Source organism: Megalops cyprinoides, chromosome 2 (genome assembly GCF_013368585.1).
Source record: "Megalops cyprinoides isolate fMegCyp1 chromosome 2, fMegCyp1.pri, whole genome shotgun sequence".
NCBI lineage: Eukaryota > Metazoa > Chordata > Actinopteri > Elopiformes > Megalopidae > Megalops > Megalops cyprinoides.
Window position 1 is genome coordinate 32478636 of NC_050584.1, and position 14162 is coordinate 32492797.

At 41.7% G+C, this 14162-nt stretch overlaps 1 protein-coding gene across 2 annotated transcripts in view; it reads left to right on the plus strand.

Moving 5' to 3' along the window:
• The window catches only part of LOC118772440 (CMP-N-acetylneuraminate-beta-1,4-galactoside alpha-2,3-sialyltransferase-like), a 75989-nt gene that overhangs the window by 26719 nt on the left and 35108 nt on the right, over positions 1-14162 (plus strand). For both annotated transcript variants that reach the window (XM_036520765.1, XM_036520766.1), the window contains one exon: positions 984-1076. In XM_036520765.1, the coding sequence (XP_036376658.1) occupies positions 984-1076 (93 nt within the window). The remainder of the gene's footprint in view (positions 1-983; positions 1077-14162) is intronic.

Here is a 14162-nt window from a genome sequence, read left to right on the forward strand (position 1 = left end):
CTACCAGCTTTGTGCAAGTTTTACACCTAGAACTTGCTGTGCCAGACATATCTCCCTGCAGGCCCAACTCTCCCACCCTTGGCTGGTCTCCTCCTTGCGCCCTGTTTATTTGAGTTGGGCTCACGCAGAACAGGTTATTAATGAGCAGGTTAAAAGCTGCCCTTCAGAGAGGCGATTAATAATAGTGTGTGTGGTATTGGGTGCGCCAGCCTGACCCTTTCCCCCAAAGCCCTCTGCTCGCTAAGAAATGAGCTGTTGACGTCCAGAGATTTCTTTCAAAGTGAAAATGATTTTGCCTCTAATCATTTTTTTGCAGCTGCTTGGGAGATCTTCTGCCTGAAGAAAAATCACAGAAGAAAACCTCATTGTGTTTTAAGCTCTTTTTTCCCCCACCTGTGTACATTCCACAATCAATGGGTTGTCACCGTACAAGACACTTATGTAAATAAGAGCCCGTTTGAAAAATACTGTTTTGTTTAAATGACTTGATGGGCTGAGGTGATAGCTAATGTATAAAAAAACACTGACGTACAGATATGGCCCAGCGTTTCACAGAAGAGATTAGGGTTGTGTTTTCCCTGATTAACACTTCCTTATTAAAATGAACAGACCACACACAGTTCCTATTAAAGCCTGTTTCAAAGAACATTTGACCCCCTGATATTTCAGTCATTAGGAAGGCATAAGAGGAGATTGTTTCCAGAATCATTAACAAGAAAGTTGTTCAGTTCTTGAAGTGCTGAGGAACTTCATATACATATATCATTTCATATGGCTGTTGACATTCCCTTGTAATGGCCACCACCTCTCAGCTAGCATACAGTGTTCTTTCTGAGCCAATACTACATTACAATGATGGTTTGGGAATGTTAGGTGCTAGCTGGGATGACACTGTCTTCACTGACACCACCTCAGAAACAGCTCATGTTATCTGGACACTGATGAACCCTGGCCGGCTCCCTGAGCCGTCTCTCTCCCTTCAGACCAGCCGAGCTGATGTACAAGTATGGCAATCTCAGCGAGGGAGCCTGCAAGCCTGGGTACGCTGCAGCCAAGATGACAGCCATCTATCCAAAGTAAGTGAAACCCTTTTCTCATCTCTGGTTCATCCATTCTCTACCACCACCTGTGTGAAACATAAGGGGAATTACCCCAAAAAACGCCACAGTCCAGCACCCACTCACTGGCATGGCTTCTCAAGGCCACTCTTACTGTTGTTAACGGGTCTTCTCTGCAGTACCTCATGAGGGGAATTACCACATACTGACTGTTTTCAAGTCTCTGTGACATCACTTTTCTCCATATATTGGTTGTTGGAATGAGGGCTACAGAGATGAAACAGCGTAGATGGTAGAGCGATATCACCATGATCCATGCTGTGAATCCGTTTATCATTGAGCTAGTGTGTTGCGCCTTCAGAGTGGTCCCCTTCTAAGACTGTAGAGTGATTCCTTTCCTTTTTTCTGTCCCTATCACTTGCCATCTACAGAGTTTAAATGAAACCTCACACATAACAGTAAATTATTGTATGGTAAGCCTTTTTGGTTTGGCTCAGGCATTACTGAGCAACAGTGGCTTCATTCAACAGCTTCCTTTCATTCTTGAACCCCCTTTTATTTAGGTTTCATTCAGCGTTTGCCTTTCTTCTCTACGTCCTCCTCAAACCACTCTCAACAGCTTGTGACACACTATGTAATGTTCCAGTCATGAAGACTCATATCTTATCACTCTACATCTGAGATTGTATAGAAAGCTTTTCTTCATCTGTCTGGAATGTGTAGATTAATTCATGACTATCTTTTCACCTAAAAGTCCCGACACATGAGACTGTTTCCTTATCAGCTGGTAAACCCCAGCAACTGCTCTTTGTTTCCTGTGGCCCAGTTGAAAGGGACAGTGGCATTACTTTTGAGGCTTAGGGGTGGCTTGTCCACAGTGGCCTTGCCAAAATTAGGACTGCTTCCGCTCCTGAGCAGGGGGTGGAACACTTGGCGACTGTCTCCAAAGTCACCAGCCTTTGAGTGTCTCATTCCACTCTGCAAGTAAAATGTCACTGCCACCAGTAGGGCAGTAGGACTCTGAATGCAGGACCTTTTTTGTTGTTTGTACAAGAAATGTTATAAATCGAACACTCAGTTGTTGATAAAGAACAAGAGCTGATAAAATATCCAATATGTTATGAGGATGTAAGGTTCATGGTGTTACATGTGTCTGACCAGTCAGCACCTTAGTCAGGGAAGGCTCAGAACTTCTTTTTTTGGACAAGGCCAATAATTATTAGACAAAAGGCCCCAGGGGGTTTCCAAGTTGCTCAGTGGTTGAGGACCTTGCCTTGAGCACAAGCAGAGCTCTTTGGCTCAGGTTCAGTCCTGGCCACATTATCAGTTGATGATGACCAGTTGGTAGGTCAGTGACCTTCCACCCCGCTGTAAAATGGTACATTGGGCATGCATTTATTACATTTTACATTTGTTCATTTGGCAGATGCTTTTGCCCAAAGCAACTTACAAGTGAGGCATAGTACAACATAATCAAAGAGCCATATAAGGAGTCGACAAGTGCTGCATGACCAAGTTTCAATAGGTGGCCAGACAAGGTAGCTGGTAGAGATGAGTGCATGAAACCATAGATTTGACTTTTTTTAAGGAAAACAAAGTTTGAAACATAAGAAATTGCTTTAGGTGGTAGTGTTTCAGGTGTTCAGGTGAGCGCAGAAGAGCTGTGTCTCCTAACGTTTCTTGAAGATGGTGAGGGACTCTACAGAACGGATGAAGTGTGGAAGTTCATTCCCCCATCGGGGGACAACGGCAGAGAACGTTCTGGATAGTAATTTCATGCCACGATGTGACAGGACCACCAGACGGCATTCAGTGGCAAGAGCATAGTGGTCAGGAGGAAACATAGGTTTGTTGTTGCGAGTTCAGGTAGGTAGGTGCAGTTTGTTGGTTGTTGTGAACGCAAACGTCAAGGTCTTGAACTTAATGCAGGCAGCTACAGAGAGCCCATGGAGCAAGACAAAGGGAGGTGTAACGTGGGCCCTCTTTGGTTGATTGAAAACCAGACTCATTCTCTATCAGCTGCAGAGACTTAATGGTGCATGCAGCTAGGCCAGCCAAGAGGGCATTGCAGTAGTCCTCTCTTGAGATGCCAAGAGCCTGGACAAGGAGCTGTGCAGCTTACTCAGATAGGTAGGGCCTGATTTTCCTGATGTACAGCCCAAATCTGCATGATCTGGCAGTCATCGCGATGTGGTCGGTAAAGTTTAGCTGGTCATTCAGCACTACCCCCAGGTTCCTTGCAGACCTGGATGGAGTTATTTTCATTGAGCCAAGCTGTACGGTGATGTCGTCCCGAATCGACAGGTTGGAATGACGAGGAGCTCAGTTGAAGGCGGAGCTCCTTCATTCAGGCTGAGGTGTCTGAGAGGCAAACAGAGATCCATGCTGAGACCATGGGGTCATCAAGTTGGAATGAGAGGTAGAGCTGGGTATCATTGGCATAGCAGTGGTAGCCATGTGCCTGAATGATTGTGCCCAGTGAGGTTGTGTATACTGAGAAGAGGAGGGGGCCAAGCACCGAACCTTGAGGTACCCTGGTGGTTAGCCAATGTGACTTAGGCTGTTTTCACACTTGATCCGTTTTGCTGGTCCGGACTCGAGTGCGATTATTCCCCCCTCCCCGCTGGTCTCCTTTCACATTACATTTTTTGGTTTGCGAACCCTGGTCCGTGTTCAGCATTTTCACTATGTCATAAATGCGTCCTGCTGTCTAAGAGTGATGCAAGCTGCTCAGACAAGGAGGTTTTTGTGGAGACAGGTGGCAATGTGAAATGAATTTGCAGCTTTGCTTGCAGAGCATACACGCATACCCTCAAGGTAAGCGAACAATGTGGCTACCTTATTAATTATTAATTATTTCCCAAATAGTTTTTAGATGTGACAAGCAAATAACAAATTACCCGTCATCAATAGCACTTACTTCCTGGTTTTAGATCAGATAGCTTTCACACCAAATGCGAACTGCACTGGAGTTCAAGTGAACTGTACCCCAGAACCCCGTTTTCTGGAGGCCTCGGGTATGGTCCCTGGTGCGCACCTGAGCTCGGAAAACAGCACTCACATCAACAAAACAACCTGAACTAATGGCTCAAGTGGACTCGGGTCCGCACCAAAAGCTCTAGTGTGAAAGCACCCTTAGACACCCCACCCCTCTAAGATACCTGTGAGGTAGGACTTAAACCAGCAAATTGCAGTACTAGTGATGCCCAGATCAGCAAAAGTGGACAGGAGGATGGTGATTGGTGATTGAGGACTGACAACCTGGAGGGAGCGCTTTCCAACCACAGGGTGTCGACGGACAGCAGGGCAGTCTCAGTGGAGTGGCCAGTTTTGAAGCCAGACTGGTTGGTATGCAGCAGGTCATTCTTGGAGAGGAAAGCAGAAACCTGGGTGAAAACAACTTGTTCAAGAGTTTTAGATAGGAAACTGAGGAGAGATACCAGTCTATGTGCATACATTAGATTTATTACATGTCATCGGGTTAACTGTGGTAAATTTTAGTTGAGATTTCTAAGGTGGCATGATTACTATTGCCATGAATATTTGGCTGGTTGCTGTTGGCAGTAAAGTGCAGTTGTTTTGGCTTGTTGTGAGCTTAAAAGAGCACAATGTTGAGAGGCTTCTAAGAGGCCTGCAATCCCTCTGTACACCACTGGAGGCACTAAGTTACAGGAGAAGTTTTGTTTACTGCTTCTTCATTAGTGCAATGTTAACAATGTTTCAAAGGGCTTTCCTGAATTACCACACAAGTCGGATGACTGTCCTTGGGCACAGCTTTCCTCACTGAGACCAAATGAATCATTCCTGCATTTATTTACTCCCTGATAACTGCAAAGTGCATCTTCTGCAGCCGCTCCTTATTATAGGGCCTTGTTTAATGATTTAGACTGTTACATTTAGCTGTTTGTAGGGACGAAAGTAGAAGGACAGGTGTGCATTTTGTATACAGCACAAAAGTGTACCAACAGAGAATTGAAATAAATAGCTTGTGCAAACTATTAATAATACATTGCAAACCAAGAATATCTGCAAATTGAGATGGATGATTGTGTATTTAGTTTTAAAAGGCCATCTTCCTCTAGCCATCTTTATAAAGATAATCATTTGCATTTCCAGCAAGGGCAGGGTAAGTCACAGGAAAACATTGTAAACACTGAATGTAAGATGGTAAACATGGATGATGGATGGAATGTAATCTGTTAAAACAAAACTATTTGTATTTGATATTGGTGGTCCCTCTCCCTCAGTGTCCATAAATTTGGAGCATTTGAGAGGAATACATGGCGTTTCCCAGGAAGTCACTGTTTCTCTTCCCTAGTTCCCAAGGGATAGAACATTCTGCCCACCCACATAAGAACACTGAAATGTCTGAATACCTTTTGTCTTCAAAATACACACGTTTTAAAATGTTCTCTAATAGCCTTTTTGCATAAGCCGCATACAGCTACAGCCTGGTAGCTCCAGTGTCAAGTATGCCTACAGCTCCTTGCTTTCCACCCAACCTCACCTACAGCTTGTTGGCTGTAAGAATGCCTTCAATACCATGCCCATGTTCATAATTGCCAGACAGTTTAGGTGCAGTCAAGCTCTTCTTTTACTCATGTCTAATTAACCATGCATCACCTCTCTGGCAATTACTGTGTCTTGTTTCCTGATTATATTGACTTGAACCATTTTATTAATTGGGTAATGTAGTAAAATGTTCCACTTTAATGTTTGTTGTTGATAGTGTTATATGTAATGTAACATGTCCGTGATGTTATATGTTATAGTTAGCTATGTAATCTAGCTAGCGATGCTTATGTTTTTGTAATATAGTAGCTTAAATACAAAGTGAGCCTGACAGTGTTTTACATGTTAACCTATACAGGGGGATGTGGGGCAGGGAGATGATTTGCAGTCGGCTACAATGTTGTTCTGATGTTGCAGATGCTGCTATTCAATAAATGTAGGAGAGGCTAATAGTGAGAAGTGATAGGGGTTAGCAGAGGGTTTGCAAGTATGCAGTGCCTCACATGGATTAATACAGAGAAAGATAGTGCAAATGGTCCAAGGTTGGGCATTATATTGTGTGACCATATGAGATTGCATCCAGACTCATTGTATTTAAATGAGGTTAGATTGAACAGAAGTATGGTGTGTGAGCTCTCTGTAGGAAACCCCAAAGTGTCCAGCTCTCAGTGCTGTATATGTATGGGGTATGCCCTGCCAACCTCCAATTTGAAGGATCCCTGCCATCTGAATTCATAGCTGGATATATTTCACTATTTGTAATGTTAATATATATTATTAGGTATTGATAATGTATGTTAATATATAATATATTACAAATAGTACTAATATATTACTAATATATTATATATTAATATATATTATTTTTGCTCTGTTACTATTTTTATCTGAACTCACTAATTGTCTGAGGAAGAGGATGAACTCATGGTAAGGAGAGAAGGTGGTGAAATACTATACCAGGGGAAGTAAGTTACATTTTACATGATGCCAACTCTTACTAAATGAGGGGTGTAACAAAAAAAATAAACACTTTCTCCTTCCATAATCTTGGAGCATCATTCAATTAATGCTTGTTATCATGACCCCTTGAGAGACATGGACCAAACAAATTCTTCTATGTGAAAGTACTTGTCTTGTGGCCTAAATTTAAATGATACCAGACTAACTTTACATTTTTTTAATGGATAATCCTGTTTAGAGGTCATAGTAGTGTTTGTTCTATATCTCTCAAGAACTGGCTCACTTGCACTTTAGTTCAGAGTATCCTGGTTTACAGCTCAGTTGACACAGTAGAGCATTATACAATGCTGAAGGCTGCCTGTGGAGAAATGTCACAAAGCCTGCAAAGGGCACAAAGTGGCTCCTGCAGCTTGAAATAGCTCTTTTGTGTGGCTGAATAATTCAGGCAGGGAGAGAGCTTTCCACCTGTGTGTGTACATTGTATATGAGGATTCTGTAGTCCAGTGGGATCTAAATGGCTTGCGAATGGGGTACAGGATCTTTATTTGGCCCGTTCTGTTCTGCAGTCCTCCCAGTGCGTGAGACAGCCACGGGCCCTACCTCACTATCTGGTCTCATTTAGCACCACAGGCACGCAAAGCTGGAATTCCCCAGGGTCCTGGAAGAGTCTGGCAGATATATATCCACAATGCTGAGAGGAAATCTTAGAAACAGTTCTGAACACCATTACAGGGCACCTTGGAGGGAGAGGCTGGTTAATTTATTGAGCATTCCCCTCAAATGATGGCTGACCTTTAATGTAGAATTAGCTGGTATTCTGCTTCATTTTCTGTACTCTTTGAACTGTCTCAGAGCAAATGAGCAGCAGGTGTGAGGATCTATCAAAGCCCAGGCAGAAATGAAGGCTTGTTCATAAAGCTTTGCAAGTTAATCGTTTTCCAGACATTCCAAAGTTCAGTGGTCAACAGTTGTTATATTCTAACAGTTCAGGTCTAATTTGCAGTTAATTATGTGACATTACACATGAAAAGAAGGGATCTATTGCCAAGTCTGCCGTATTTCCCTGGTATTAAAAAGTTTCAGTTTTTTTTTTCTGTGAAATGATGGCGCCCTTGGTGAATTCCCACAGCCTAGAGTTTCTTTCATAAGAAATTGACTGTGTATTTACTAAGGAATTTTATCAGAACTACCAATAACAAATTACAAAGAGTCGACTTGCAGGGGGCAGTTTGAGGGGTTAACACCAAACCTGTTGTAAGTTCTGAGTTTGTACATAAATAGCAGGGTCAAGGTATCTTAAAATAAGGTAGCTGTAGCAAATTAAGAAAATGGAAAAGAGGAGGGCCTTGTCGTTGTTTGCAGATGTTTTTTCCACTTCGCTATCCTTGATAATGACTGGCTTGCTTATGTCATAAGCTAATTGAGGTGGGAGCAGTTATTTCTTCCTACTCTCCCTTCAGTCTCCATTGTATCACTCTTCAAAGATGATGACTGCTACATTGTTTCTTTTCTCCTTTGCCATGTCCAATGTTTATGCTCATAGGACTGTCATGAAGGAAAGTTGTGAAAGCTTTGTGGCGGTACAAGTTTGTGGCTCGAAAATGGCAGTAGCAGTATTTCAATGGCTACTTGCCTAACCCTATGGAATACACTTTTTGTATGGTGCTTGAAAAGTCTCTGTGAAATGAATAAATGTAAATGCAATTGTCTGTGCCGGATTACAGCGTAAATGTAATTATCTGTGTGTTAGCGACAGGTGTGCCTCTGATGAATGTGGATGAATGTGTGTGTGTGTGTGTGTGTGTGTAAATGTCTGTTCAGTATGTGCAGCATGTGCGTGCCTGACCAGGGTCCCCAGTCCCTCGGGTTCCCAAGTCTTTCTACAGCATTCAGCCAATTCCCACAGAACCCTAGCGGGCTCTGCTCTGACCTTATCCGTCACCCTGATGCAAGTCACCGACAGGACTGTCTCTCTCTCATTATTACCCTCCCTGTCTTCTGTCAGGGGTTATGCCTCTTGAGTATGGAGGATTCAGCTGACTCATTGTACACGTATAGATCAGTAAACACAAATGCTAAATGGGCAGAATATGCTCTGTCTCTGTGAATAGCTGACTTGGGATAAATGCATCAATCCATCAGTCTGTTGGACTGAGAATATGTACATGGACTGGATTGAGAATATATGCACATATTAGTAATGGTTCGAGAGTTTTACTTACGATGTAAATATTATACCTGAATCCAAAATTCTCTCAGCTTTTCTGAGCTTGAACTTCTGAAGTTATATTCTGTGTAACGCCATATGTTCAATAGTCAGGGGTTTAACAGATGTTGTATTACCGTGGCTATACATTGTGATAACTGTTTTCACATTGCAGCATTCAGAACTCTTTGCCAGTGAAGATTGTGCATTCAAGTAGAATGTACAGGGTAACTGCTGAAAATGTATGTTGGTAATTCTTTGTGCAAGAAACCAGTGCTTCTGGTGTACAATCCCAGATGCTGAGGATGCCATAAGCACTCTGGAGATATTGTTTTCGCTGTGACAGTCTGAACTAGAGGTCGACCGATAGAGCTGCCTGACCGATATATCGGGCCAGTATTAGTATTTTTCAGCATATTGTTGTCGGCAGGTAAGGACTCCAATATTAGGGTTTTTTTTTTTTTTTGACCGGACTCCCAGCACTTCATTTTGTATCACCATCTTGCTTCTTCCCACTACGTGAGGTAACACATCATGTAACTGTGGAGTATTATCCACTTATACATGTGAATGTATTTTCCATGTCATTTGATAATAAATATAATGTAAATATATAATAAATTATAAAATATTAATAAAAAATATTAAGCTTGTGCAGGTATCCATCATTAGTGTTGGTCATTAATAAAACGCATTGGCACTCTATTAAGCAGTTTGCCTGCTGTAGTTGTCACGCTGTCACAAGACCAGCTACCTAGTTCGCTACTTGCTTATCCCCACTGTGTTCAGCTAGTTAGCTAGTTTGCAGACAGAAGATTTCATTGAAAGCATTAAAAATTAAGGTCAATGTAATACATCCACACACTTTACATACTTAGCTTGATTAAAATGTGAAACTTTGGTGATTTGGAGGGTCATATGTGTATTGCGCATGGTAAGAGAGTTACCATTAGCTTGCTGCTTGGATGGTTGATCGTATCAGCATTGTCTGTAAACTAGAAATTGAAATTTCACACATGCTTTAGTTTCTGCACGGTCCATGCTGTTGACGCTACCCATTAGATTAGACGCTAATGTTGCTTTTATTTGTGACTTTGCCTACAAAGAATTCCATTCATTTTTTATTCTTATGGATATTATATAACAGTAATGAACTCAAAAACATCACTTCCGAAGATGACATTTTCTTTCCATTTTCACTGTCGTCCTAAATGCTGATATTAGGGTGCTGGTGATGGCCATTGTTAGTGATTGTGTTTTGGTCTTGATTGGTCCAATGTGGTGGAAGGACTTCCTGTTGTAAGTGTGAGGTAGAAACTAGAGTAGGCAGCCTGAATTGTTCCTTGTACCAAACAATCCTGATCCCTCATTCATCCACACGACCTCTGCCAGAGACTGACTGGGCACATACATCCAAAGTGATTAAGAAATATCTAATCTTAATGTTATGAAATGGAAATAGCTTGCATGTCGCCAAGATTTCTTTGTCTGTATTAGTTTTTGCTGGTTGACTGAAGTCCCTTGTTGTGCAGTGGGATGTAACATGATTTGTGGTGCCAAGGCCCTCAGTGGAAACAAGGGTTTGTTTTTCCTCTCCTTGATAGGAGATCGGAGAGAGGGGAAAAAACTGAGCAAATGTTTCAGGATTTCACTAAAGCATTTCCGGTGCGTTCTGTGTTCTGTTACAGCTGTGAGCTGTCTCCCACAGAGACTTCAGAAGCAGGGGCTTTGAAAACCTGCAGTGATCAGTGGGCTGGATTTTTGCCTTGAAGGCTGGGCTTTTGTGTGGACTACGATGTGCTGTAATCATGTACCAAGTCTCCTTTGAGGCTCTCTTGTAGGTGGATCCAGAAATGAACATAAGTTTCATTTGAGAATAGGCAAGGATTTCCTGGATTATGACAGGAATTATTTTTTCTGGAATTCCTGGAATGGAAAAAGGTGTGTTTTCCTCATGTTTTAACATCACCAATTTGTATATATTTTTTGAAAACAGTTGATGGGTAGGACTACACTTAAATTAACTTCACATTTTTAAGTAATGTATAGTATGTGCTGAGACTGGCACTTTGCAAATTATACATAGGATTTATTGGTAGAGGCGACGTTCCTACAACATGTTGCATTGACTCCACGCTGGTCTGAGACAAAAAATTTGCTTTGAGACCAAGTGTTGACCACAGTTCTGTACTCATTCTAGACTGAGTCAAGCGCTCATATTTTGTTGAGTGGGAATGTGGCCCTGTATGATGAAGTCTCTTTACCAAAGAGAGAGAATTTAAAGCCACCCCTCCTCCACTGAAATGGCCCACACTGGAGATAAACAGCTGCTTCCGGTTCTGATTTTTCTCATTTAAAAGAAGAAATAACAGACTCTTATAACACTGATGTATTGTTTTGCTTCCTGTATCTCCAGCAGTCTATTGCAAGAGTGGAGTGTCTGACCCACTGTGTGGCCCAAGCATCTGCTATGACCAAAAGAAAGCTCCTTAACCTCCCAGAGACACCCTGATCAGGAAGCTCGTCTGCTCAGCTCTGTAACCCTGTCACAGAATGCAGTTCACTTTCTGCACCCCCTTCTTCCCCTCTTTACCTAAGTTGTTTGGATTGAAGTTCTAAATCAAATGTCTAAGTTGAACTTGAGCAAGTCGGTTATGAAAATATCACACCCAGTGAGAGATAGCCGCCCGGAAATGAGCACAATGGGGTCTGGCCCGTCCTTTGGGACCCCTTGTATGACAGGCAGACCCTTGTCAGTCTGTCCAAAAATCTGGCTCTGATTATTTATAGCCAATCTCACTGTCTGAGACTGCAAAGAGGAGCTTCTGCCCTAGAGTCACGCATTAATTAATTGGAATTTGTTTTGGCAAGTTCGACATGTGTCCGTCTTTGTTGGGTGATTGGAAATTGGAAGAGGGTATTTCATTTCTTTTTTTCTTTTTGTGCTTGCATACTGTTGGCGTGTGGCTGGTTTCCCTGAAATTTGAGAGTTCAGTAAAGACTGTGAGAAAGAATGGATAAGTGCAGAAATGCTCAAGAAATCAGATGTCCATTGTGCTATCTTGCTTTTTAAAAGCTCTGAGGTCTTTCTTTATACTGGTTTAAAGTGGTTTTGGCAGATTTGGCAGTTTGAATTTCTCTCTTGTCTGATTTTCTTTTATTCTCCACTTTCAAGGCACTATCTATAAACCCCTGCTCCTTAGTTCCCTTTTCTAATACTATGCATCTTATTGTTGATGAATATGAAATATAATAAAGTGTAAAGACATATCCAGTACTTGATGACAATGATGACCAGACCATCTGAACATCTGCCCCTCAACATCTTTGTTGTTTCTCTCTCTCACCTAAAAATTGGAGGAGTCGCGTGTTACATGTGACTCTCTGGGCCACAACGCAGAGTTCTGATCCACGCTGATCTATAGAGCAAGATCAACCCCACTCCTGTGTAAATGCCACTGTGGTCCCCATGGATCCGTGCCACCATAAATATGCAGCACCAGACATTCTCTGGCCTCCTTTATTGTCACAGCCCTCAGCAGTCTATGCACCCAACATACAACAGAGCACTGAGCCCTGAGTGGAAAGGCTAGAGGCTTTTGCAGTGCGATAGCTTCCAAGCCTGTGGTTATTAGCATGTGCTGCAGTGGCTACTATTTCTGGCTGTTATTTCTGTTCTGTGCCTATGGGACTGATTTTATAGACATGATTAGCACATATCTTGGACTCTTAAATGGGAGTCCAGACTGACTGTTTCAGCACTTGAACCAAACTTGATCTGTGAAACCACCCATTGGATTATTACATAAGTGTCATGTAATTAATTCAATTTAAAATCAAAAGAGAAAGTTAAAAGCCAGCAGTTTTGTTCTGATTAAATTCGCCTCTGGTCTGCACTTTTGCAGAGTCATTTTGGAGAAACCACGCTCCATTGCATCTAAAACAGGAGCTTTGGCCTTGCTGTTGGATGTGTCTTGTCCAGCGGTGAAATGTTTGTAGAGTTTTCGCAATACAGCAATCATGATCTTCAAGCTCCATTTAGTCTAATTTTGAGATGGAGTGATTTATTGAAAACAATTTGTCACGTGCCATTGAGTGTTTCTGCCCTGGCCACTGGGATCTGACCATGGAATGTGGGTATGTGTGAGTGTTGTAATGAGGCTAATACTTTGACAGGTTTACATCTGCAAGAAATACAACTTTAAAACATAAACCCATCAGGGCATGTGGGAACTGTAACTGAGTGATAGCTGAGCGCTTGTTAGTCTTCCAGCCGTACATCTCAAGACGTAAATGGCTTCAAATGGAGACAAATGTGAGCGTTAAATAGACAATTACACGTTAAATGTTTATGGAAACATTCAAATAAATCTGAAAAAAATCAAGATTATTATATAATTTCCATTTTACATGGCTTGTTGAACAAACTTTGTCTATTTTTGCAGCTGAATTTGAAATCTGCCTAGAGCCTCTTCCTCAATTGAATTTGGGGAGGTTGTAAAGCAGTGTTCACCAAGTAAGTGCAGGAGACCTTGAGTGTGTGTGTGTGTGTGTGTGTGTGTGTGTGTGTGTGCGTGTGTGCGTGCACTTGCGCTTGTGTGTGTGTGTACGCGAATGCGTGTGTGCATGTACGTGGGTGTGCACGCACATTCGTGTGTACACAAAGCAGCTTATAGTCATCCAGTTATCCAAGTATGCTGAGGGGAGTTACAGAGGTGCACTAAATTTTAACTTGCATATTATACTCAATTTGTCTGTTAATCAAAGTCTGTTTAAGTCAACAGACTTTGATTAAGTATAGCTTAGGTTTAAATACTTGGTCAAATAATTTTTCAACTATTCATACAACCTGGACAAGCACCAAAACATCTGAAGTACTATATAGTTCCAGGACTTCTAGTTTTCCCAGTAAATTTTCTCACTAATCTACCATGCACTCCATGTAAAATATTGCAGTCTGTCATAAGGGATAAGTTAAGTAATAAGATAAGTAATTGTTCCTGAAAAAAAAAACATTTTTGTTGATTGTATGGATTCTGCAGGGATATCATATTTATAAGTCTTGAAATTTAGAAAGGTTTTTGACCCAAATTAATCCAATTAACACAAGATGGTTCAATGTGGTATTGTTCAATGTAGATACATTTTTCATGAGAAAATATGAATTCATTGCAAACATATTATCTGAAAGCATTAATATTCCATCTCATTTCAGGAAAAAAGCTATACGGACATCATTGCAGAGAATTGAAAGCTGTTTATGTTGTGCCTTGCTCCTTAGAAAAACATTTTAATCACATCATTACATGTTTCAGAAAACCTGGGGAGCTCCATTAGGCACAGCTCTGCAAAGAAAGGCCAAAAGATGGTCACTTTGGGTGTAAAATTAAACTAAAAAGACATGAGTGTGGTTGAGGAACGACACA